Source organism: Xyrauchen texanus, chromosome 38, assembly GCF_025860055.1.
Source record: "Xyrauchen texanus isolate HMW12.3.18 chromosome 38, RBS_HiC_50CHRs, whole genome shotgun sequence".
In the NCBI taxonomy this organism is placed as follows: domain Eukaryota; kingdom Metazoa; phylum Chordata; class Actinopteri; order Cypriniformes; family Catostomidae; genus Xyrauchen; species Xyrauchen texanus.
In genome coordinates, this window is record NC_068313.1 from 20,582,411 (window position 1) to 20,605,909 (window position 23,499).

The 23,499-nt window shown below is 39.5% G+C and overlaps 1 protein-coding gene across 1 annotated transcript in view; it reads left to right on the forward strand.

Annotated features, from left to right (window-relative positions):
* grik4 (glutamate receptor, ionotropic, kainate 4) overlaps nt 1-23,499 on the forward strand; it is a 552,444-nt gene that overhangs the window by 455,185 nt on the left and 73,760 nt on the right. Inside the window, exons 9-11 of the mRNA XM_052109736.1 lie at nt 2,561-2,722; nt 12,330-12,482; nt 12,901-13,005. Of these exons, the coding sequence (XP_051965696.1) occupies nt 2,561-2,722; nt 12,330-12,482; nt 12,901-13,005 (420 nt within the window). The remainder of the gene's footprint in view (nt 1-2,560; nt 2,723-12,329; nt 12,483-12,900; nt 13,006-23,499) is intronic.

The window sequence follows — 23,499 nt, forward strand, 5'->3', positions numbered from 1 at the left end:
TCTTTTCCTTTATCCTCTTCCCATCACGTCTCATCTTGTCTCATGTCTCCTCTTGTTTTTTTCAACTCTTATTTACTCTCAGCTAGTCTCAGCTCTTTTCAACTAGTCACTTCTCATATTGACTAGTCTCATCTCTTTTTATCTTGTCGTGTCTCTTCTCATCTTATCTCTTTGAATCATGTCTTGTCTCATGTCTTCTCTTGTCTTTTCAACACTTCTAGTCACTACTAGCAGGCCCGGATTAAGAATTCAGAGGCCCCTGGGCACAATGTCTTGTAGGGCCCCCCCACCCCACCCACACAATCAAGCTTTTGAATTTTTGGATACTATTTGCTGGTAACACCTATAGCGAGCAACTAGCTGGCATATGCAAGCACATTGTGCCTCACCTTTACCAATCCAGTTATATGAATCAAATTCTTCCATAATTAACACACAAACACGTACACACACCCATTAATGTAGCTTTCCTGTCTGTCTCTCTCTTCCTCTCCTGTCCTCTACTCCTCGGCTCTACAGGGGCTGCCGCTCTTTGTCTCTCTCCCCCTCTCCTCTTCCTGTGATGAAAAGGATGCAAACAGTATAGGTCATCTTAACTCAACTTTTTTACTCTTCTTTATACTCTCTCTTCTTTATACTAAAAAATTGCTGCACTTATGTATTTAGCACTTTATTATTCATGGCCCCTAATGGCACTTTGTTTGATAATTGAATGATAGTGAAATGGTAGTAGACACATTACAAGATGCTGTAAGTATGGTATAATATTGGTTGCTTACAATACAAATTACAATTGCTGGTGTATGACCTGTACAACTATTGACAAATGTACTACATGTAAGTCGCTTTGGATAAAAGCATCTGCCAAATGCCCTAAATGTAAATGTAAATCAAATGTAAAATAAAGCAGCTTGTTTTTGTTTTTTTTTGATAATACTATATTTCATGTAAGTTGTTCTCTCTCTCTCTCTCTCTCTCACACACACACACACACACACACACACACACACACACACACACACACAAAATACCTCCTCCTCTCCTCAGGGTCTGTCTGTCTGTCTCATGCTCTCCTCCTCTCCTCTGGGGCTGTCTGTCTATCTGTCTGTCTATCTTAATAATACTAATTTAATAGATCAGATGCACGCACAATTATCCGTGAACTTGATAAATGTTGCAGATATGTTCTTCTAGGATAGCCTGTGCCTACTATCCACAAACAAATTGCTTTCAACTTATGTGTGCAAAATTCAGAATTCAACGAATGTGCAGCAATTTCTACAAATAGAGACATTTTTGTGAATAAAATGTTGTATTTTCTATTAGTGATCATAATTTGCGCATGCAACAAAGAGGATGTTGCAGGTGACGCGTGCATTTATTGACGTCTTTTCTGAGTCGATCTCATTTGAGTGTATTCGGCAATGCTTATAACGTGTAATTAAACACGTTGAGTTTATATTCTGGGCTCATCAGATTTTTTTTACATAGTATTATTAGTATGATTTTTACTGTCTGTTAATAACACTGTCCGTCTCTTTATGTTAAGGTTTGTATTAATTTCGATATGCCAGAGGGCAGAATAAGACAGGGAATTAAAGAATGCATTGTAGTTATGTTGACCTACTGTTTTCATAACACTGGATATTCTGCTAATTCATACTTTTCTAAAACGTTCCATAATGGCAATTAACTTATTTAGCAATTACACTAGTGCTAGTTTTGTTGCCAGTGTTGCTCAAATGCACGCGTACGTGTCACCACCAGCAGTAATTACCTGCATGTGTTGGGAAAAGGGAGAAGAGCGAGTTCGGCAAAAGGCGGATTCGAACTCTGGCTGAACGCGTCAAAAGCTACCATCATGCACCTCACGCCTTACGCTACAGTAGTTATTTTGTGTCGAGCGTCTTTTTGCTAAAAGACGTAGTGCAAATATACGCTCTGTTTTCGGAAATGAAAAATATTAATTAAAAAAAATAAATAAATCTTCCCCTCGCTTGGGCCCCAAGTGAGCATGGGCCCCTGGGCCCGTGCCCATAATGCCCATTGGGTAATCCGGGCCTGACTACTAGCCTCTTCTCTTCTGCATCATATATCTGTGCCATAGGTCCAGCTCTATAACTTCTCTTTATCCTCACACCATCATCATTTTCCCTTGAGCCAGAGAGGTTGACAGAGTCATAGACTGTAATACTGTCAGCAAGGACTGCATGGACATCTCTGTTAACCTTCAGCTGATATACTGCATGTGCAGACTGACAACACTGCAGACCTTTACCCACCTGCATTCACACGATCTCAGGAATGGTCTTTATGGGATCTGTAGCACAAAAGCTGGTGGGATTTGCTCTCCTAAGCATTAGTTCTTGCTGAATTGAATTACTTGGCCCAGGAATTGGCAGGATTGCCTTAGTGTTGTTAATGATCCTGACGATATTGTTTTACTTCCTTTGGGCATCATTACGGTGTTTAGATTCAGCAGGGGACCTGAGCTTGGCAAGTTGATGAGAATGGCTCATATTGGTGAATTAACTTAAACGCTTTATCTCTTACCTTGCAGGAATTCTCACTTCTACGACTGGATGATTTAGCTGATCAACGGGTGAACATCGTCGGGTTTTCAGTCTTCAATAGGACACATCCCTTTTTTCAGGACTTTGTCCTCAGTCTCAATCGATCCTGGCAGGAGAACTGTGATCATGCACCTTTTGCAGGGACACCGGTAAGACCGGCTTATGAATATTCATGGCTGCACATATGTAGAGCTGCACAATTAGTCAAAATAAAATGGAAATTGCGATATGGCAGATTATGATTATTTGAGTTTTTTATTTTTACCAAATTGTGCAGCCCAACACATATACATTTTTAAATCATTTTTGCAAGAAATGGTCTTCAGCTTGTTAGTTATTCCTGTGATAGTAACCCAAGGATGCTATATTAATTAACCTGGTGCAGTCTTCTAACAGTGCCCTCACGCTTACCTTGAATCCGAGGTTATGACTGTGTAATTCATCACACACAGAATCACACACACACACCCTGCTGTTCATATCAGCCCTTTTTTTTCCTGTTTCTTGGGAACTGAAAACATCTTTATTATATATTCTTGATGATCTCATTCCTAGTTTTTACTCAAACTCTTACTATCAAACTGACATAAATAAATAACATACAGGAAAGCTAAAATTTATAAAAAAAAAAATTCTGGATTTGATACACATATGAGTCGTAATAATTCATATTAAAGGTATGTTTACATTTTTGTGCTCCTATTAAAGCTGCAGGGTTGATGGTTGAAAATCAAGGTAACTTTAATCAGAGGAAGGTTTGTAGTCTGACTGACAGATGAGAGCAAGAAGAACAGGTCTAAACACCAAAGTGAGATTCTGCTCTGTGTTACACACTGACCTAAAAACAGAAGGGGCAGTTCACTGAGAATGAATTGCGCCTACTTATAGCATTGCTTATTTGCACATGCTGTCTATGTTGTCTTATCACCTGATTCGCTATCTAAAATAAGCCTATTTTACAGTAGCCTACATAGAAAAAGGGCATGTTTGTGGGGAAATGAATAACAATGAATAAGCACCTGGTTTAACTACTGTACATTGAAAATAGTTATTAAAAAACAGATGTAGGTTTTTGGCCTGAGAGACCATGCACAAAAGTGGTGCAACTGTTTAGTGAATTCACCCCAGAGATGTTTGTATGCAACGCCTGCATAAGAGAAACAAGATTAGCCTAATGTCCTTGATATGGAAGACAGTAACTGCAAGGATATTTAACCCCTCAACTTCATTAGCTAAAGACTACACTGGCTGGTCTGTGCAGAGATTAACCAGCAGACCTGCATATCAGTAGACTGCCTCAGTTTGCTGCACACACACACACACATTCTGCATTCACTTAATAAGTGCAGTCAGGACATTTCCCTGCATGTGACCAGAATAGTAACACTGCATTTATTTTTTCTACAGAAGAGAAACAAATGTAGGTAACAAAATGTACACTGACTGCCAGGGGCAGGTTTAGGATTTCGGAGGCCCCAAGCAACCAACCAACTAACCCAGGGCCCTATTTAAAAAGAAAAATCCTAAAAAATGACCAAATTTATTTAAAATCATAATTTTTTAATCTTCCTATCAGCCATTGTAGCCAAGTACATTCAAAATGTTTAATGAAATACAAATCTAGTTAAAGATAACACATGTTTTCCAGTTTTTCCAAAATACAGTGATTAAAAAAAGCAATATTTGCCTACATGTATGTTTACAAAACACTTACAAACACCTACTACTTCACCCAGTAATTTTGAAATTCAGTTGTTAGAGTATATATTAATATTATATCTCAACAATTATTTATTGTTGTCAAGATTGTCATTATAATATGATACAGTATTATTATTACTTTGAAGATTTGTTTTATACAATATTTGTCTTATTTACTTTCACCTGGAGCTTATATTCTAATGCTGCAGTGTATTATTGTTCATCATGTTGCAAAAGGCTGTATTTTATGTAGGCTAAGCATCGTAGGCAACATTCGTTACAGTATTGTAACAGTAAACATACAAGCCACAGCGGCCCCTCAGCACACTAGAGCATTAAAAAAAAGAAAACAACATCATCATTGTTTATCAAGCGCTGAAAATTGTTGTAACAGTCACCTCTTTGCGGCCTGAACTTGTTCAGAATGTTAAATATTTGTGACACCTGCGCTAAAAACAATCTAGATGCAGCGCAACAACTGAAACAGAATGCAGGTGTCTCGACATGCGTTTTTGAAATCTTAAATTATTTTTAACCTGAGACATTGTCTAAAAATGTGCCGATCCTACATGAGACACTGAAGAAACAGCAAGACACGGTAAAGCAGTCAAGGTTTTACATTCGTTAAGCACATGTTTACATAAAAAAACAATGGAAAAACAGAGTAGAAGCATGCAAAAACATGTTCAGTGTGAGGCCCCTCATCCGTTTGAGCATATTAGTGTGAGCGCACATGGGCAAAACAAGTTTGGAAGGCCTCTACATTTTTTTCATAAATTACAAACCCAAAAGTCCTACTGACCCGAACCCGGCAGCTTCATGAACCGCTCTGAGACAACAACATATTCGCGTGTGTACCCAGAACAACATGTCACCCCTCAAGCGGTTTTTGCAGAGCTTTCCTACTCGGGCCAGGGGTGCACCCGACATATGCATGGTGGGTAAAACCACTACTGCTGACTGCTATTTTATTTGCAACAAATGTTCAACTTTCCTTTCCAATTTACAACACATAGACACACATCTCCATCCATCCTAAGCTGCTGTTTTGTTCCATAATGCAGCAAAACACAGCCTCATTTCAAAATGCTGTAGCTCCAGTGCCATAATGGAAGTCAGAAGAGAAGGAAACTCAACAGTCTTCACTACAGTAACTTGCAATCTGATGTAATTGGAGTGGTCAGTAATTCATTTCCAGAAGGCTGGGGGGAGACGATAGTGGCATTTGTTTCACAATGATCATTGCATGAAGGTGCTTTAATTACTTTAAAATGATATACAGTGTCCCCAAAACAAATTTCACATATAAGTCAGACATAAAAATGTATGAATGTGTTTGCTTAAATATAATCAAATGTCAAAGCAAGTGGCATTTATTTTATGTCAGGGTTCTGGCCTTAGTTTTGGGGTTTTGTGGCAGAGCCCTGATATGTACTTGTTCTATGTCTGTTTTATATCTTGTGTCTGGATTCAGCTACTTCTGTTGGTTTGGTTTATTTACTCTGTGGCTGAATCCAGGCACTTGTGTATCATCGCATGTTATGTGAATGCACTTGGTTTTGTTTGTTCTCATTTCCTTGTGCATTTGTGTCTGTCTTGTCTTTAGTGTTACCCCACCCTCTTGTTTGCCTTATTACCTGTTTGATTATTAGTTTATTGTCCCCACCTGTGTTCCCTGGTATTCCTCCTGATTTATTTCCCTATTTATTCTCCCTGTGTGCTCAGTCTTGTGCTAGTTCTTTGTCTTAACTCCATCAAGTCGGTCTAGTCATGTTTTTCTCCAGTCTTATAGTTCAGTCGAGATTGATCTTTGTCTTTTAGTTTTGTATTTGCCTTTATCTCTCCAATGTGAGAGTTTTTGTTTCTGTTTTCAAGTTAGTTCCATTTTGTTGTTATATTTGTTTTTGGTTTTCTCTACATCGTGAAAGTTTTGTGTTCTGTTTTGTTATTTTCAATAACAGCCCATTTTCATCCTCTTGCATTTGGGTCCTCTCCTCTTCACACCTGTTAGCATTTTCTGATATTTTAACAGAGTATCTATTTGCACTATGTGGAAATGGTCCGTGTACCTTTGGATAAATTATTTTATTTTTTTATTTATTTTTTTATTCCGTTTTTGTCTTCAAAATAAATAACCAATAAACCGACCATTTACTCGTTCTTCATCTAGAATGAAATAAGCAAAATCGAGTAAACACTTTCTTTTTCTTTTTTTTAATATAAAAAATATAAAAACAGGAATTCAGCTTGATTTTCTCTTTTTTTTTTTTTCATTCAAGTGCTTAAAATAAGTGTACAATTTTATTATTTGATTTGCATAAGCCAATGGATGTGACACGGCCGTTTATTCTGATTGGTTAAACCTGCAATGTCATCTGACATCTGTCCTTCCTCATTCCTTTTCTTCAGAATAAAGTTATTTTCACACAAGATATGGTGAGCACTAAATCACCGCAAATATTTCGCATAGCATACATTGAAGACAGGTTTTTTTTTTATACAGTCAATGCGGTGCTCGCGCTGCGTGCACTTTACCATGGCTATGGCCAGAAAGGACTTTATTTAGCACGACATGTCTATCTGTATAACTTTTTTAAAGTGAAATATCAGAGGGGGAGTACATTTGTGTCCATTTATAGTAGGCAATGTGTTAAACAGAACAGAATGAACCCTACATTTTTAATGGCTTCAATTAGTTTATTTTTAGGATACAACAACTAACCATAAAATGATTTAATAAAATGACACCCTTATCTTTTATACAGTTGTCTCTCTTTAACATCTGGACTACATGTTCTGCCTACAGACAAGATGTTACCTTTATGTGTTCAACGGTTTTGCAATAAAATATTATTTATGGACAGTGAATGTTTGAAAATTATTATTGTACTTGATTAATGCTCTTCTAGCCACAATATGATTATGGTTTTTAATATTATAAAAAAATAAAAAATAAATAGAATCCGCACACCAGGTCATTGAGATAGAAAGAGAAAATTAGATACAGAGTCCAAGATCCATTGATAGGAAAATATTTTACTGAAGATTTGCCGTATACAATAACAAAAGTGTACAAACATGCACAACAAAAAAAGCACACACAAAAATAATCCACGAATAGAGCAAACATTTCAGTCCATTGTGGACTATCCTCAATTATATTATTTTTGTATATTATTATTCCATTATAATAACCTTATTAATATTATGCCTTTATTCCTTGTAAGTGACTTTTAGCTTGACATAGCCTAGCAATGCGATTCTCTAAGACCAGGCTGGATTAACAGGCAACACTTTTAATACAATTTTGGTGTATTACATTCACCTTTTTGATACAAATAAGTTCAATAAAACAGATGATCAATTACTCAGATGATCAATAAATTAATTACACTAGGGATTCGGGGGCTGGTTAGATCAGCGAGTATTGATGCAGACTACCACCCCTGGAGTCATGAGTTTGAATCCAGGGTGTGCTGAGTGACTCCAGAGAGGTCTCCTAAGCAACCAAATTGGTCCAGTTGCTAGGGAGGGACATGGGTTAACCTCCTCATGGTCGCGATTAGTGGTTCTCGTTCTCAGTGGGGTGTGTGGTAAATTGTGCGTGGATCACGGAGAGTAGCATGAGCCTTCACATGCTGTGAGTCTCCGCGGTGTCATGCACGACGAGCCATGTGATAAGATGCGCGGATTGGCGGTCTCAGAAGTGGAGGCAACTGAAACTTGTCCTCTGCCACCTGGATTGAGGTGAGTAACCGTACCACCACGAGGACCTACTAAGTAGTGGGAATTGGGCATTCCAAATTGGGAGAAAAGGGGATAACATTTGTTTTTTAAATGCACTAGGAATTCATGCTTTGAGTGTGAGGGGGCCGTTTTCAGGTTCAAATAGGTAGGTCAAATTATTAGTTTTTTTTTAAATAAACCAAGCAAAATGCAACTGCATGTCAGCGAAAATAAGTCAGGAGCAGGGCGAGTTTGGTTGCATTTTATTTCATTAATTCAATGGAATGGCAAGCGGGCCACAGATAGGCGGTAAGTGAAGATCTGCGTGCAACAATGAACTTGACACTTGCCGAATAAAGACTGGAAAGCAAAAGGTAAATAAGAATGAAAAAAAAATCGAAAGAGAGAATAAAACAAATAATAATATAGTACACAAACAATGAGGGCTGAGCATCTACCATAAAAAAAAAAAATCACATGGTCCTTTTGTGTCCTTTTTTTACTCCTCAAATCCATGACAATGTCCTGCGAACATCAACAACAATAATGGCCAGATGACAAATTCTATTTATTTACAGTGCTGTGAAAAAGTATTTTCCCCCAACCTGATTTCTTCTGTTTTGTGTATATCTGGTACTAAATTGTTTCAAAAATTCTAACTAAATCTAACATAAAACAAAGAAACTCTGAGTAAACATAAAATACAGTGGGTTTTTATGATAATGTTATTTAATGAAGCAAAAACATTATCCAATACCAACTGGGCTGTGTAAAAAAATATTTGCCCCCATAGATACTAAATCCCCATATCTATGAAACTTCATTCATAATAGGGTTCAGCTGAACTAGACACACCCAGGCCTGATTAGAGCCAGACCTGTTCAATCAAATAAACACTTAAATATAACTTTTTAGCTTTAAGTTTAAGTTGGCTAAAAGGTCTCACCCAGTAGCACACTATGCCAAGGTCGAAAGTAATTCCAGAAATGATGAGGAAAAAGGTGATTTAAATACATCAGTCTGGGAAGGATTACAAAGCTATTTCAAAGGCACTGGGACTCCAAAGAACGTCTCAGGTTTCTTAACTGTAACCCCTGTTCCTTGATAAAATCGGAACGAGATGCTGCACTGAGATAGTGCTTTGGAACAACTTTAGGTGTGACCAGCTGTGAATATGTGTGCAACCCGTCAATGAAATTGACCAGAATTTATAGCCTCTGCTGGTGACATCAATTGGATGCACCTGTAGCAGGGCTATAAATAGATGCGTCACATGTGCATCGTCAGGTATTTTGACTGAAGAGCAGTCCTAGGGCATCCCAGTGCAGCAATGAAGCACAGCATCTCGTTCCACTTTTATCAGGGAACAGAGGTTACAGTTAAGTAACCTGAGACGTTCCCTGTCAAAAAGCTACACTTATGATTCCGCGCTGAGTTAGCGCTTTGGGAATGAGAATACCCACGCCGCCGCACTGTGGATGTCCGGACCCCTTACGGGTGTGTAGTGTGCTCACAAGAACGTGAGAGGTCTCAGACATGAGCTTGTGATGTTGACTCAAGGACATATGAGCCTGGAGTGGCATGAACATCCAAACTATAAAATCTTATGAATGTGTGGAGAGGACCAGCTTACCGCATCACAAACATGCTGCAGAGGGACACCTCTAGCCATGGCTTTAGAGGAGGCAACCCCTCTGGTAGAGTGAGCCCTGATACCTACTGACGAAGCTTGACCGCGTGCCTCGGAGGCCAAGGCAATAGCGTCCCTCACCCAATGCAACAGTCTGCTTGGTGGCGGCCGCCCCCCCTGCTGCGGCCCCCATGGCAAATGAATAGTTGATCTGACTTACGCCACTGGCTAGTGCGGTGTACATAAGTCTGAAGGGCACGGACTGGACAAAGTCTGTGAAGTCTTTCCTGCTCCGCCGTTGTAAATGGCGGGGAGTAGAAGGCTTCGAGAGTGGCCGGATGTAAAGTTGCGAAAGGAATCTTAGGTAGGTAGTCAGGGTGAGGGTGCAAAATAGCTTTAGCAATTCCTGGGGCAAAATCTAAGCAGACTGGCAAGACAGCGTTGTAGTCTAACTGTAGTCTGGCCACAGCCCGAGTAACCACCTTGTGTAATTTCTCAGCTGCTTTATTATTGTGCGTGGAATGTACAGGATCAGCTGGATCTGGGGAGAGAGCAAGCGATAGGGACGGACCCGTCTCTCGCTCCTCAGCAAGATCTATGTGAGAGCCCCACGATGAAAGAGTGGGCACTGGCTCTTGGAAGTAAGCGAGACGAGTGTGAAGCATTTTGACTGTAAACAGATCGCAAATGCCTGCACCCGCCCTGCCCCAATGCAAGAGCAGCATGCTCTTCCCCCAAACACACATAACAAAACTGGTGTGTGTCCCTCTCAGCCATAGAGCGTAAACATAGGAACAGACACCTCTTGCTTTGTTTATAAGTCATTCTTTTTCTTCTTTTTTCTTTTAAAGAAAAGAGAAAGAGAAAGGTTTCTGTGCACTGCCTAACAATTCTAACTCCTAACAGAGGAAAATAGAAAGTTCTGACAGTCAAGAAGCACAACACACATAGAGTGATCTGAAGACAAAATATCTGATGATGCGCCTGTAATGCATCTATTTATAGCCCTGCTACAGGTGCATCCAATTGATGTCACCAGCAGAGGCAATAAATTCTAGTCAATTTCATTGACGTGTTGCACACATATTCACAGCAGGTCACACCTAATACTGTTCCCAAAGCGCTAAATCAGCGCAGCATCAAAGTGTAGCTTTGTGAGAGCCATTATTTCCAAATGGTGCAGTAGTGAACCCTCCCAAAAGTAGCCGACCTTCCAAAATTCCTCCAAGAGCACAGCAACGACTCATCCAGGAAGTCACAAAAAAGCCAAGGACAACAACGTCCAAGGAACTGCAGGCCTCTCTCGCATCAAAAAGGGTCACCGTTCATGACTCCACTATCAGAAAGACACTGGCCAAAAATGTCATCCATAAAAGAGTGGCGAGGCAAAAACCACTACTAACCTAGAAGAACATTTTGCCAATACACACCTTGATGATCCGCAAAGATTTTGGGAGAATATTCTGTGGACTGATGAGTTGAAAGTGGAACTATTAGGAAGACGGGTCCCGTTATATCTGAAAAAATGAAACAGAATTGCACAAAAAAAAACATCATACCTAAGGTAAAGCATGGTGGTGGTAGTATGATGGTGTGGGAATGCTTTACTGCTTCAGGGCCAGGGCCACTTGCAATAATTGAGGGAAACATGAATTCTGCCCTCTACCAGAAAATCCTAAAGGAGAAAGTCCAGTCAACAATCCGTGAGTTGAAGCTCAACTGCAACTGGATCATGCACCAAGACAATGATCAATAGCATTGGAGAAAGTCCACATATGAATGGCTCAAAAGAAGCTAAATAACATTTTTGGAGTGGCCTAGTCAAAGTCTTGACATTAACACGAATGGATGCTGTGCCAGACCTTAAACAGGCAGTTCATGATCGAAAACCCTCTAATGTGGCTGAACTAAAGCAGTTCTGCAAAGGAGAGGGCAAAATCCCACCACAGCGTTGTGCAAGACTGATCTCCAGTTATCGGAAGCGTTTGATTACAGTTGTTGCTGCTAAAGGTGGCACAACCAGCTATTTAGTTAGTTAGTTTTACACATGGGTGATATAGGTGTTGGATAACTTTTTTATTCAATAAAAATATATATACATATAAACACAAATACAGTTTTCAAACTAATATATATATATATATATATATATATATATATATATATATATATATTAGTTTGAAAACTGTATTTTGTGTTTAATCAGGTTGCCATTGTATTATGTTACAGTATATCTAGTTTGAAGATAAACCATTTAGAAATGAAAACCACACAAAAGTCAAAGAAATCAGGAAGGAGGAATGAAACTTCATTTGTTTGCATCTAATATAATAACATTCATACATTTTAAAGTTTGACTTCAAGGGATAGTCCAACCAAAAATGAAAATTCTGTCATCATCTTATCACTCTCATCCAAACCCGTATGACTTTTTTCCGTGGAGCACAGGAGGAGATTTTAGGCATGACAGCCACAGTCACTGTCTTTATATTAGAAAGAATATAAAACAGGTTTAGACCAACATAAGGGTGAACAAATAATGATAGAATTTTAATTATTTTTATTAAGTATTTTACAATCTTAATCCTTGATGTGTCCAAACACTTTTTGGGCCTGCTGTATCTGTCTCAGCTAGTTTCCTACTGATGGGTTTGGCTGCTTTCTGTGTGTTTTTACGCTTATGTGTCTGTCTGTTCCAGCTTTCATCAGCATTGCTGTTTGATGCGGTACACACTGTGGTGGCAGCCGTGCAAGAACTGAACCGTAGCCAGAACGTAGGAGCCACTCAGCTCTCCTGCAAGTCCTCTAAGATCTGGGAGCACGGCACCAGCCTGATGAACTACCTGAGGATGGTAAGAACCGCAGGGAGAGCCCACATTTGCCAATCTTCACACCTGCCGCTGTTGCTGGCTCATTCATCATTTCGTTTTCTCTGTACCACTGCGCCCCACAAACCCTCATCAGAATAGCAGCCTTCAGCAAAATCTGGAACCTGAGATACTGTCTTACTTAGCCATTAAAGTTTAATGACCATCAGTTTGTCATTACTGCATCATCCAATACATGACATACAATAATCCATAGCCCACTTCCTCTGCCGCTCTCTGCGTTGTTCAAACGTTTCCAGTGAGGAGCTCTGCTGTCCAAACATCTCCATTAATCAATAAAGCACTGAAGCCCCATGTAGAAAACAGCAGGCTCGTGTGGCTCTGATCACATGGTAACTAACCCCAGGCGTTAACATGACTTTGTGTGGCTCTTTCCTGATAGGTGGAGTTGGAAGGTCTAACAGGCCACATCGAGTTCAACAGCAAAGGCCAGCGCTCGAACTATGCCCTCCGGATCATGCAGAACAGCAGGGATGGCCTAAGGCAGGTAAAGTAACTCCTGGCCACAACAGCCCATGATGTAGTAGTAAAACACCCCATTCTGTGTTTATGCTTCTCTCTTCTGGCAGAAACACAGTTGTTCCTGTCTCCATCACACTGAGATGTGATGTAATGACTGATAGCACTGCAGAAATCCACAGTGGACAAACTGTTTATAAACATATTGTTTCCCCCCAATTCTCAGTCAGAATGCTTAATCAGGAATACCTGTGGTAGGAAGGAAACTCTAGATGTACAGATTGCAGAGTGCCCAGCAGGGACAGCCGGACCAATTGTGATGAAATCATTGTTAATTAGCACTTTCGTGGTCCTGTGGTTTTATTGGGGGATTTGGATGTAGATGGCATTGTTATTGTAACATGTGTTGGGGCTCTAGCCACGCTACCAAGTATGCCATCTGTTGTGGATAGAAAATGGAAAGCAAAGCAAATTTTGGACAGTGAAAGTGAAATTTAGGAGAGAGCTTTAAAGGGATAGTTCACCCAGAAATTAAAATTCTGTCATCATTTACTCCCCCTCATGTTGTTATAAACCCATATGGCTTTCTTCCATGGAAAAAACGTGAGCGTTGCAAAAGTTTTGCACAATGATATTACATGCAGATCCGCAGTAAATGTTTGCTGAGTGGTGCTAAAAGCGAGTTTAATTTTCTTGTTAACAGATTAGGTTTAATAGTATTGTCTGTTTTTAAGCTCTAGCAAGTTTTAAATCAACCAAACCTACCTCACCACCCTAAACCTTAAACCTAAACCTCAGAAAAGCTAATTTAACCCTCTGGGGTCGACGGCATTACAGCAGAAACAACATAAAATTCTCCATCATTTTGGGGCATACAGATATGCATATGACTTCATTAGAGACTATAAAGTATCTACTTTTATTTGTGTACCCTCACAATAACAACAAAACTTTGTGCTTTTGTAAAATAAAGAAAATAAAAAGGGTGAGCTTACAGCAGTCTCCGTGTTCACAAGCATATTTCTGAAACACGTCACAAAAATGAACTGAAACTCCACGAATACGTATCACACAAACATGAAACATGTGTCTAAAGAATGCTTAAAATGTCAACCTTTAAATAAAACAATTCAAATTTAAAACAAATATTATCCTGCAATTTAATCTGTATGAAACAAAACGATGTACAGTTTCTCCTGGCTCAGCTAATTATCACTAATATAATCCCACCCACGGGCAGAGTGCGCTATTCATACGGTAATGTGCTGAGGTGATCAATGCAAATGGTACACGCCCTCGACTGTGCCTTAAAAACATCTAGTTCATTCACTTTTCTGCACGTTTGAAAGATCGCATGATATACAGGCGAGGAAACTCATGGATAGTGACGAAGATTTAACATTTTCCTCAGAAGAAGAGCGGGACTCCGATGAACGTTTGTATTGAATATATCTGAAATATGTCCTAATAAGCAAGTTTTAGTTACATGTAAATGCTGTTTCAGCTAAAGCAGGCATTTAAATTGTATGCTTTATAATATAAATATGATATGCAATATGATATAAAAATAATATGAATGTTTAGAATATATTTTAACTAGTGTTTATGCTGCCTCATTATCATCAACAAAGCTTGTGCTTGCAAATATGTGTTCAGGTTAAATTAGTAAAATGCACTTTAATTATGCCCATATTAGAAAATCATCACATTATAATGATTTCTGAAGGATCATGTGACACTGAAGATTGCAGTAATGATGCTGAAAATTCAGCTTTGATCACAAATTGCATTTGACAATATATTCAAATAGAAAACTGTTCTTTTAAATTGTAATAAGAGTTCAAAATATCAATGTTTTTACTGTATTTTGGATCAAATAAATGCAGTCTTGGTGAGCAGAAGAGACTTCTTTTAAACGGTAATGTAGGCCTAAAATTAAGTAAAGTCTTTATGTAAAGAAAATGTATAGTCATATTACTACTTTTAACTTAAAACTTGATTTTGATCATCAAGTCTTTCTGTCACATCCCTTATTGATAGGCCCAGGGGAGGGGTCTTTGTCTCCTCAGGTGTGAAATACATCCATATTCATGATAGTTCATGCCTCCTAGCATATGACCTTTCTAACACTAAAAGCCGTGTTATGGCCTTATTTCAATGACTTTAAATTATAGTTTTTTCAAAAACCATCCATAAATGTTATTTTCTCAAAAATACAAACCTATACATACATGTTGCTCACATATTATTGTAGAGCAGTTTGTGTTGAATACAGTGTTATCAGACTTTAGCCATTAATATGTTTTTAAGCAACTGAAAAAAGCACAAATGTCAAGGCATGTCAAAACTTCTCCAAGGCCCAAAACACCCTCAGACCCAAGAGGGTTAAAGGGGGATTCAAAACTGTAATATATTGTAACATTTTACAAAACTGGATTTTCAGAGATTTGCAGTTAAAGTGCTGAACTATCTGTCTTCATTGTGAAGCCATCGAAGTAGAGCAGAGCGTTGGAACATCAGTGTCTGTGTCAAAAAATAATGTGAGGGAAAAAAATGTTGAGGCCTTGTTTCCAACATATTCATACTCAAAAACGCTTGCAGTTTATCTGTTTGGAGTATCTGAATGTGACAGGCCGGCGGGCGGGGCCGGGAAGTGATTCTGCACACCCGGTCCCTTATCAGGCTAATTAAGCCTCCGAGAGGGATAAAGGCCGACTGCGGATGGTGGTGCGTGAGAGAAAGATAACTTATGGGCAGCTGACAGTCAATATTAACTCCTCCTTTCCCTTAATCTCCTTCACACTGAATTTACAATTTTTTTAATGAAATGCATAATATAGTTATTAGCCTGTTCTGAGTTTGCATTTTGATTGACTAGAAATAATCAAGAGTTTGTTGAGCTAATGTCACATTATGTTTTATTGGAGTTGTGCCAAATCTCTTTTCTACAAATATATTTAAAATATAAATTTAGGGCGGTCGAGAAAGACTTGTGTTCAATGATATGGAAATAAAAAATATATTGCATTCTAAAGCCACGTTTGTGCCTAATAAATGCAGTACTTATCTGCCAAAATTATGTTTAATTATCTGAATGATTAAATTTTTTGTATATTTATTTTAATATTATTATGTATAATTATATAATCATTATTTATTTAATTATTTTTATTTGGTGGCCTTTCATGATATATATTGATACATGTAATTAATTTTGATTAATTCAAGTAAGTAATCAGCATATCATGTAATTTATATATTCCAATATATAGATCTAATTCTATTGACACCCATAGAAAAAAATTACTAAAAATATTGTTACCATTCTTGACATTAGAATATTGATATATTATAATATTCATTACGTAAAACATTGCAAAATAACTTTGAAATAACAATTTCTCCTCCTACCTCTGCTCTGAACTTGAGTGAGTGTTCTTGCTTTTTCCCAAGTCACATCCAACAGCCCAGTTAGAGGGCTTTCAAACTGAAAATAGTAATTTAGAATAAACAGAGTTGACAGCTGACTGTTGCCAGTGTTACATGCTTCTCTTTATATGACAAGAGAGGACAAAGAGACACCGGAGTGGTACTGCTGTCAAAAAGCAAACTTGTTTCTGAATGCCATAGTATTTTGAGACTCTTTGTAACGTCACCTTGTGTTAGACACACACCCTCACACACACTTTGCTATTGCTCTTTTAACCTTTCAAAATACTGTCAACTTCCTCTCACACTTTCAATGACTTCTGCTGTATGTGAAGCTCTGTCAGTTATTGATGGAAAGATGGACAGTAGAAGACCACTTTATTCACTATTCCAGACATTACTGCAGAGATTGGACTAGCAGCTGGTGCACACACTCAACCTTATTAGTTTCACAAAGACATCACTGTTTTCACTGTTGAGAGAGTAATATACCCTGTCTCCATTTGATATAATGTGTCTGTTGCTCCCCTGGCTGTCCCTTACAGTGTGACTATGCAGTTTCTAGTTTGAAAACAAAGTTCAGACAAATGTCACCTCGCTGTTCTAATGCAACTCCCCTTCTGTGCGTCATTTTAAGTTTAAGTTTTGGCGAAATTGTTTCGCCACAGAGCTTACGATATCTATTTCCATTAAGAATACAGTAGATATTCACCCACAAATCCAGTTTCCTGGTGCAACAACGGCAGTTTCCTGGTGCAACAACAATGACTTTAATTCACTTTCACACAAATCAAAGAAAAATGGCAGATTATTAGTTCCTGAGTGAGTATTTTGCTATTTTATGACATCTAAAAACATCCTTGTTACTTGCGTAACCTCCGTTCCCTGATGGGAGGAACGAGACGTTGTGTCGATGTAGTAACACTAAGGGTCACCCTTGGGAGCCCCAATCACCTCTGATCTTTGAGAAAAGGACAATGGGAATTGCCGAGTAGAATTTACATGCCACTCACATGGACATATGGGTATAAAAGGAGCTGGCTCGCAACAACTCAGTCAGGTTTTGTGCTGAGGAACCGAGACAGTTTCTGTGGGTAGTTCAGTGTTATGTGGGACACAACGTCTCATTCCCTCCATCAGGGAACAGAGGTTACGAAAGTAACCAGGACATTCCCTATCTGTCACTCACTCGACATTGTGTCGATGTAGTGACACTAGGGGTCCCTATATGAAAGGCCACAACTAGCTAAACTGTGTTACCTGGACTGGCAGTGCGAGACGGACAAACCATTGCATGCCTTGTAGCCAGTGAACCTGGCTGTCACGTAACCTTCCCCAACACTCCTACGAGTGTCGTATGGTCCCCCGCACCTTGGGAACAATTTGACTGCAAAAATGTGGGACAGGCCACCCAGCCATGGCCCCTTCTCTTCTTTTTTTTCTCCCCAAAAAAGATTGGAGATCGTTCAGCTGGGGGCCATAAGTGTCCACGTCTGAGGGGGTGTCCATTCCCAAGGAGAAGACGCCCCGGAGACCACAGCCTGCCTGAAGGGGAGGCAATTATGTGGAAATACGTCACATGATCATACAGAGTCGTGTAAGCAGTGTTACATGTGGAGAAGTCCCTGTGGTATTTCCTACCAGTGGGGATGAAGCTCTACAAACACAGAGACCAGTGGCAGCAGGGGATTCTGCCCAAGGAAGACACGGGTTTAACAAAGGGGAAACAGTCTCACGGAAGATACATTACACAGGGTTACATAGAGGCAACCAGCGCATGTGGAGCACCTTAGCACACGTACTAGGCCGGCATAAAATTTCTCCGCGAATCTGCCTGCCACAGGGCTAAGGAGGAATGTTGTCTAGGGCCCACAGTCTCGTGAACACTGCTGGACTGCGATCATGTCCGTCAGAAGTGGAGAGATAACGACCACAACCAGGAACTCCTAGGTTGGGAGAAAGAGAATAGTAAGGATTAACACCTGTGGATGGTGGAGCTGCGGGGAACCTAGGCATTTCTAGGACAGATGTCCCATGATGGAGGTGGAGACATTGGTCCTGGTCCCCAACACGACACAGGAGCAGGAGCATACCAAATACCTGTGAGTATTAAGGGGGGTACATTTAAAGCCTTGGTGGATTCAGGTTGTAATCAAGCTTGGTTCAATCCAAGGCTCTGGACACAAGCCGGCAGGTGACAGTAAGGTGGTGTGCATGATTGCTCCTTAGTGCCCATCACTATTCAATGAATAGGGTAAAAGCATAGAATAGAGGTGGTGGTTAATCCCCCCCTCACCCATCCACTAATTTGGGGTACAAACTGGCCAGAATTAACAACTTTATTGAGGAGAATTTGTGTTGATGTGTCCTGTATTAAAGTGTATCGGTGTGTGGGGTGTGATTCACTGTCATGGGAGGCGGAGCCGGGGATGTCTACATCAGCCCCACGTCAGGATGAAGCAAGGGAGGGGTAAGCCGGGCTTCCCCTTCCCTTAGGGGATTCCCTGCAGGGGATTTCCCTATGGAACAGATGCAAGACAAGACCCTTAGGCATGCCTTTGACCAAGTGAAATGTATTGATTTCAAAGCCTCCAGCCAGACATTGCACTCCCATACCCTTATAATTGTATTATTAAGGATCGGTTGAATCAAGTGACGCAGGTTGCTCAGACAAAGGAGGATATAACCCAATTGTTAATACAGAAGAGCCGACAGGAAATGCTGTTCCAGACAGCTCATCATAACCCAATGGGGGGTCACTTAGGGCAAGGAAAAATACTAAACCATCTAATAGCCCATTTCTATTGGTCGGGCATTTGCAGGGATATTCGCAGGTGGTGTATAGCATGCTATGAATGTCAGCTGGTGAATCCGCCGACCACTCCAAGAGTATTCTCCACTCCATTCCGCCCCCTTCCATTGATCGAGGTCCTTGGCCTCATCAGGCTATTAGAGCGGGAGGCACCTAGGCATTGCTTTGTGTTGGTTCTGGTGGGCTTTGCAGTGCGATATCCGGTATCAGTGCCTCTGCACAACATCTCACCATGTAGTAATATATGTAATATACAGAATAATCTCCCGAGTGGGGATTCCGAAAGAAATACTCACTGATTAGGGCACAGCATTTTTGTCACGTACACTACACAAACTGTATGAGCTATTGGGGATTAAATTAATAATTTAATTTGATTTTACCACCCCCAACCGATGGCTTGGTCGAATTATTTAATCAGACACTTAGGAATATGATTCATATGTTCATGCACGAAGACATTCGAAATTGGGACAAGTGGCTTGAGCCCTTGTTATTTGCAGAACGAGAGGTCTCGCAAGCCTCCATGGGGTTACTGATGTACGCCCCGTGCTGTACATCAGTCGGAAGCTCTCGGTGCAAAAGACGAAAGAAAATTGAGAAGTAGTGCCTGGCCATCAAATGGGTGGTCCTCACCCTCCGGTACTACCTGCTTGGGAGGGCCTTCACCCTCTGTTCGGACCATGCCCCGCTCTAATGGCTCCATCGCATGATGGATGCCAACGCGTGGATCCGCCATTGGTGTCTAGCTCTCCAGCCTTTTAAATTGGAGGTGCTCCACAGGCCGGGGGCACAGATGGTTGTGGCGGATTGCCTCTCTAGAAATGGGGGGTTTAAGTCACAGGCCTGGTGGCTCCCCGGCCTGAGTCGGTTGATGGGGGTTTGTGGCGATGTGGGCGGGGCCAAGCGATGTCTGTGGAGAGTGAGGCTGGGAGAAGGAGAACAGTCAGGATTGACACCTGTAGGAAATGATCTCTAACAGCTGTTCTGTGTTACAGTGAGAGCTGGAGGAGGATAAATAGGGTGTCCAGACTGCCAGAGGAAAGAGAGAGAGACGCACAATGCTGACTGTGTGCTCATTCATTTTACGTTGTGCTGAAAAGCAGTTTGTTTGGTTTTTGCTGAAAAGTGTAAAAATAAAACATTGGATTCTTCACTCGGATCCTGCTTCCTCCTTCAGAGAGAAATCAATAAAGTCAGAGACTTTGTCACACCAATTTTGTGTGAAACATCATTAAGTTTGTGTACTTTTGTTAGTCAGATCAGATAATGGATACATTTGAAATAACATATTACAAGATATAGTGACATTTTTCTATTGTATAATATACATTTTCTGACAGAAATAGTAAGTTACAAAAACAATATCACTTTTGTATTCATTCGTCACACTGGAAATGGCAGGTCAAGTTGATTGTAGAACACAGTAGCTCTGTTTGATAATGCACACATTGGCAAATGTAGTAGGCCTACAGTACAGGTCCCCCATTTATTCTAGTATGCGAACAGAAAGCTTCCATGCATGCATGCATACAGTATAAATACTCCAGAAATGGAAATAATTTATTCTGAAACTCCTAGACCATTACAGCCAGTGGTACTCTTACAAATAATGTTGACAGATAATCTTGAGTTTGAAAGCTGTGACAGTAACAGTAGTGTGATGGTGGAGGTTTGAGTGATTTTTCTATTATTAGTAGTATTATGAAGATGTTTGTTGAGGTGCTAACGTCAATTTAATCTGCTGTCGTAATGGCCGTAAATTAAATTTGAATGCTAACATCAATGAGACACTATTATATTTGAATCCTGCCAGTGTGTTTCTGTTTTATATATGTGGTGAATAGACTGGTGTATTAAAAACAGAACGCTTCATCGATGCTCTATTGCAGATTAGCAGCTATTAGAGGCATATGGATGTCTTGGCAACAAATCCTTAGTGAAGCTGCCAGGTGACATACAAAAACCAACAAACACATGGGCACACATGCACGCATCAAGTTTTGCACATGCTGTCCCATTCCACATCATATGTAGACTGATGCTTGGGGCTAATGGCAGTTTGGGAGTGGGTGGGGCTTTGTAGCTTTAAGGAGAGAAAGATTAAAGTGTTGTTCAACACTAAGAGCAATATTAAAGGGATAGTTTGCCAAAAATTATAATTCTGTCATCATTCTTTTTTCTTTCTTTTCTTTTCTTTTTTTTCATATAAAGAAAGAGAATGATGACTGAGGCTAACATTCTGCCTTGGTGCCAAAAAATGACAAAAGTTGCAAGATTTATCCTCTTCATTTTTACTTTGTTCAATCCAATCACCTTGTTGTGAAGTTGAACCAGATTCATTATCCAAAGCTAACATTCTGCCTAAAATATCCTTTTGGGTTCCACAAAGGAAGGAAAGTCATACAGGTTTTTCAGTTTTGGGTGAACTCTCCCTTTAAGTGTAGATTTATCCATCATGTCATGAAGTATTTGGAAGAGCCAATTACATCCGCTGTTGGACAGATTGGTGCACGTGTGTTCATATGCTTCCCTTCTGGATGCTGGTATGGAGGAGGGGAGGGGTGTTGGCATATGAGACTATTGGCACATCTAAATTTAATTTCTCTGGCAAGTATCTCAAATATCTGAACTATGCAGCACTCTGCCAGCAATGCATTTTCACATCAGTTTCGGCTCAGTTGAAAGATGTATATCAAACCCAGCTGAGTTGACAAGATGGCCTCACTGCTTTACATGCAGGTGTCATTAAACTAACTGTGGTGATAGCAGCATGCTGGTGCTGTGTGCCAACTCTTAAGATAGAATGTACTGGTTAATGAGAGCTTATGTAACATTCTGACACAGCTGATTATTTTACTCTGTGCCAACACTGTCACTCTCTGAGATGTATTTGAGAAAGTTTTGTGTGTATGAATAGAATGTGATATGCTTCCAGCTTTTTAAAAAAATCAGTTTTATTTAATTATTCTGCTAAATAAGGCAAAAGTTCATCCAAAAAGAAAAATACTCTCATTATTTACTCACCCTTATGTCATTCCAGACCAATATGACATTCTTGCTTCTAAAGAAAAAAGGAGATATTTTGTTCCCATTCACATTTGTCTTAATTGAATATTTTACTCACCCTCATTCCATTCCAGATGTGTATGACTTTCTTTCTTCTGCTGAACACAAATTAAGATTTTCTTTTGTCCGCTCTGTAGGTCCAGCGCTGTGAATTTGGTACCAAAATTTTGAAGCTCCAAAAGAACATAAAGGCAGAAAAAAATGATTCATAAGACCCAATGGTTATTCCATGTCTTCAAAAATGATATGATAGGTGTGGGTGAGAAAAATATCAATATTAAAGTCTTTTTTTTACTATAAATGTACACTTTCACATTATTCTTCTTGTGTTTTTGCAGATTTGCGTTCTTCATGCATATCACCACCTACTGGACAGGGAGGAGAATTTATAGTTAAAAAAAGACAAATATTTATCTGTTTCTCACCCACACCTATCATATCACTTCTAAAGACATGAGTTAATCCACTGGAGTGGTATGATGGGTGGCACATGATGGGTAGATTACTTTTAAAATGTAATCTGGTGCTGAGTAAAAATCATAATCAGTAATGCAATATTTTAGATAAAATTTTAGGTAATCTAATATGATTACTTTCTGATTACTTTTGGATTGTTCGTTATTGTGATAGATCATTTTTGTGTAATCATCACAAAAAAAGCACCCTAAAAGTAGTCTGTATGACATTCATTGTGAAATCAAACCCAATTTCACCATATTTCTCAAATCTCATTCATTCTTGGTGTTGGAACCAGGCATAAAACACGCAAAAGTCAATGGCATTTGAAGTCACTAACATCAAACATTCCGTGAAGAGACTTTTCACACCAAGTTTGAATATGCACAGGTGCAAGAGCTATGATTAAATTGCAGTCTTTTCCTCACCAATGCTATTAAATGGCTTCAGAAGTCTTGGAATATACTGTTCGAGTCATATAGATTATTTCAGGGTGCTTTTGACAGCTCTTTGTCATCAGTGGTTTCATTGTATGAAAAAGAGCATCTTTATGGAAGAAAGTCAAAAACAGGTTTGAAAGGACATGAGGTTGGAAAATGAGGCCAGAATTGTCTTTTTTTGTGGGGTGAACAATCCCTTTAAAGGGGTCATGACACAAAGAATCAAAATGTCCTTGATCTTTTGACATATAATTTGTTTTTGTACTATAAAAACATACTGTACGTTTCAGAACTCAAAGCTTCATCCTCTCTGCAA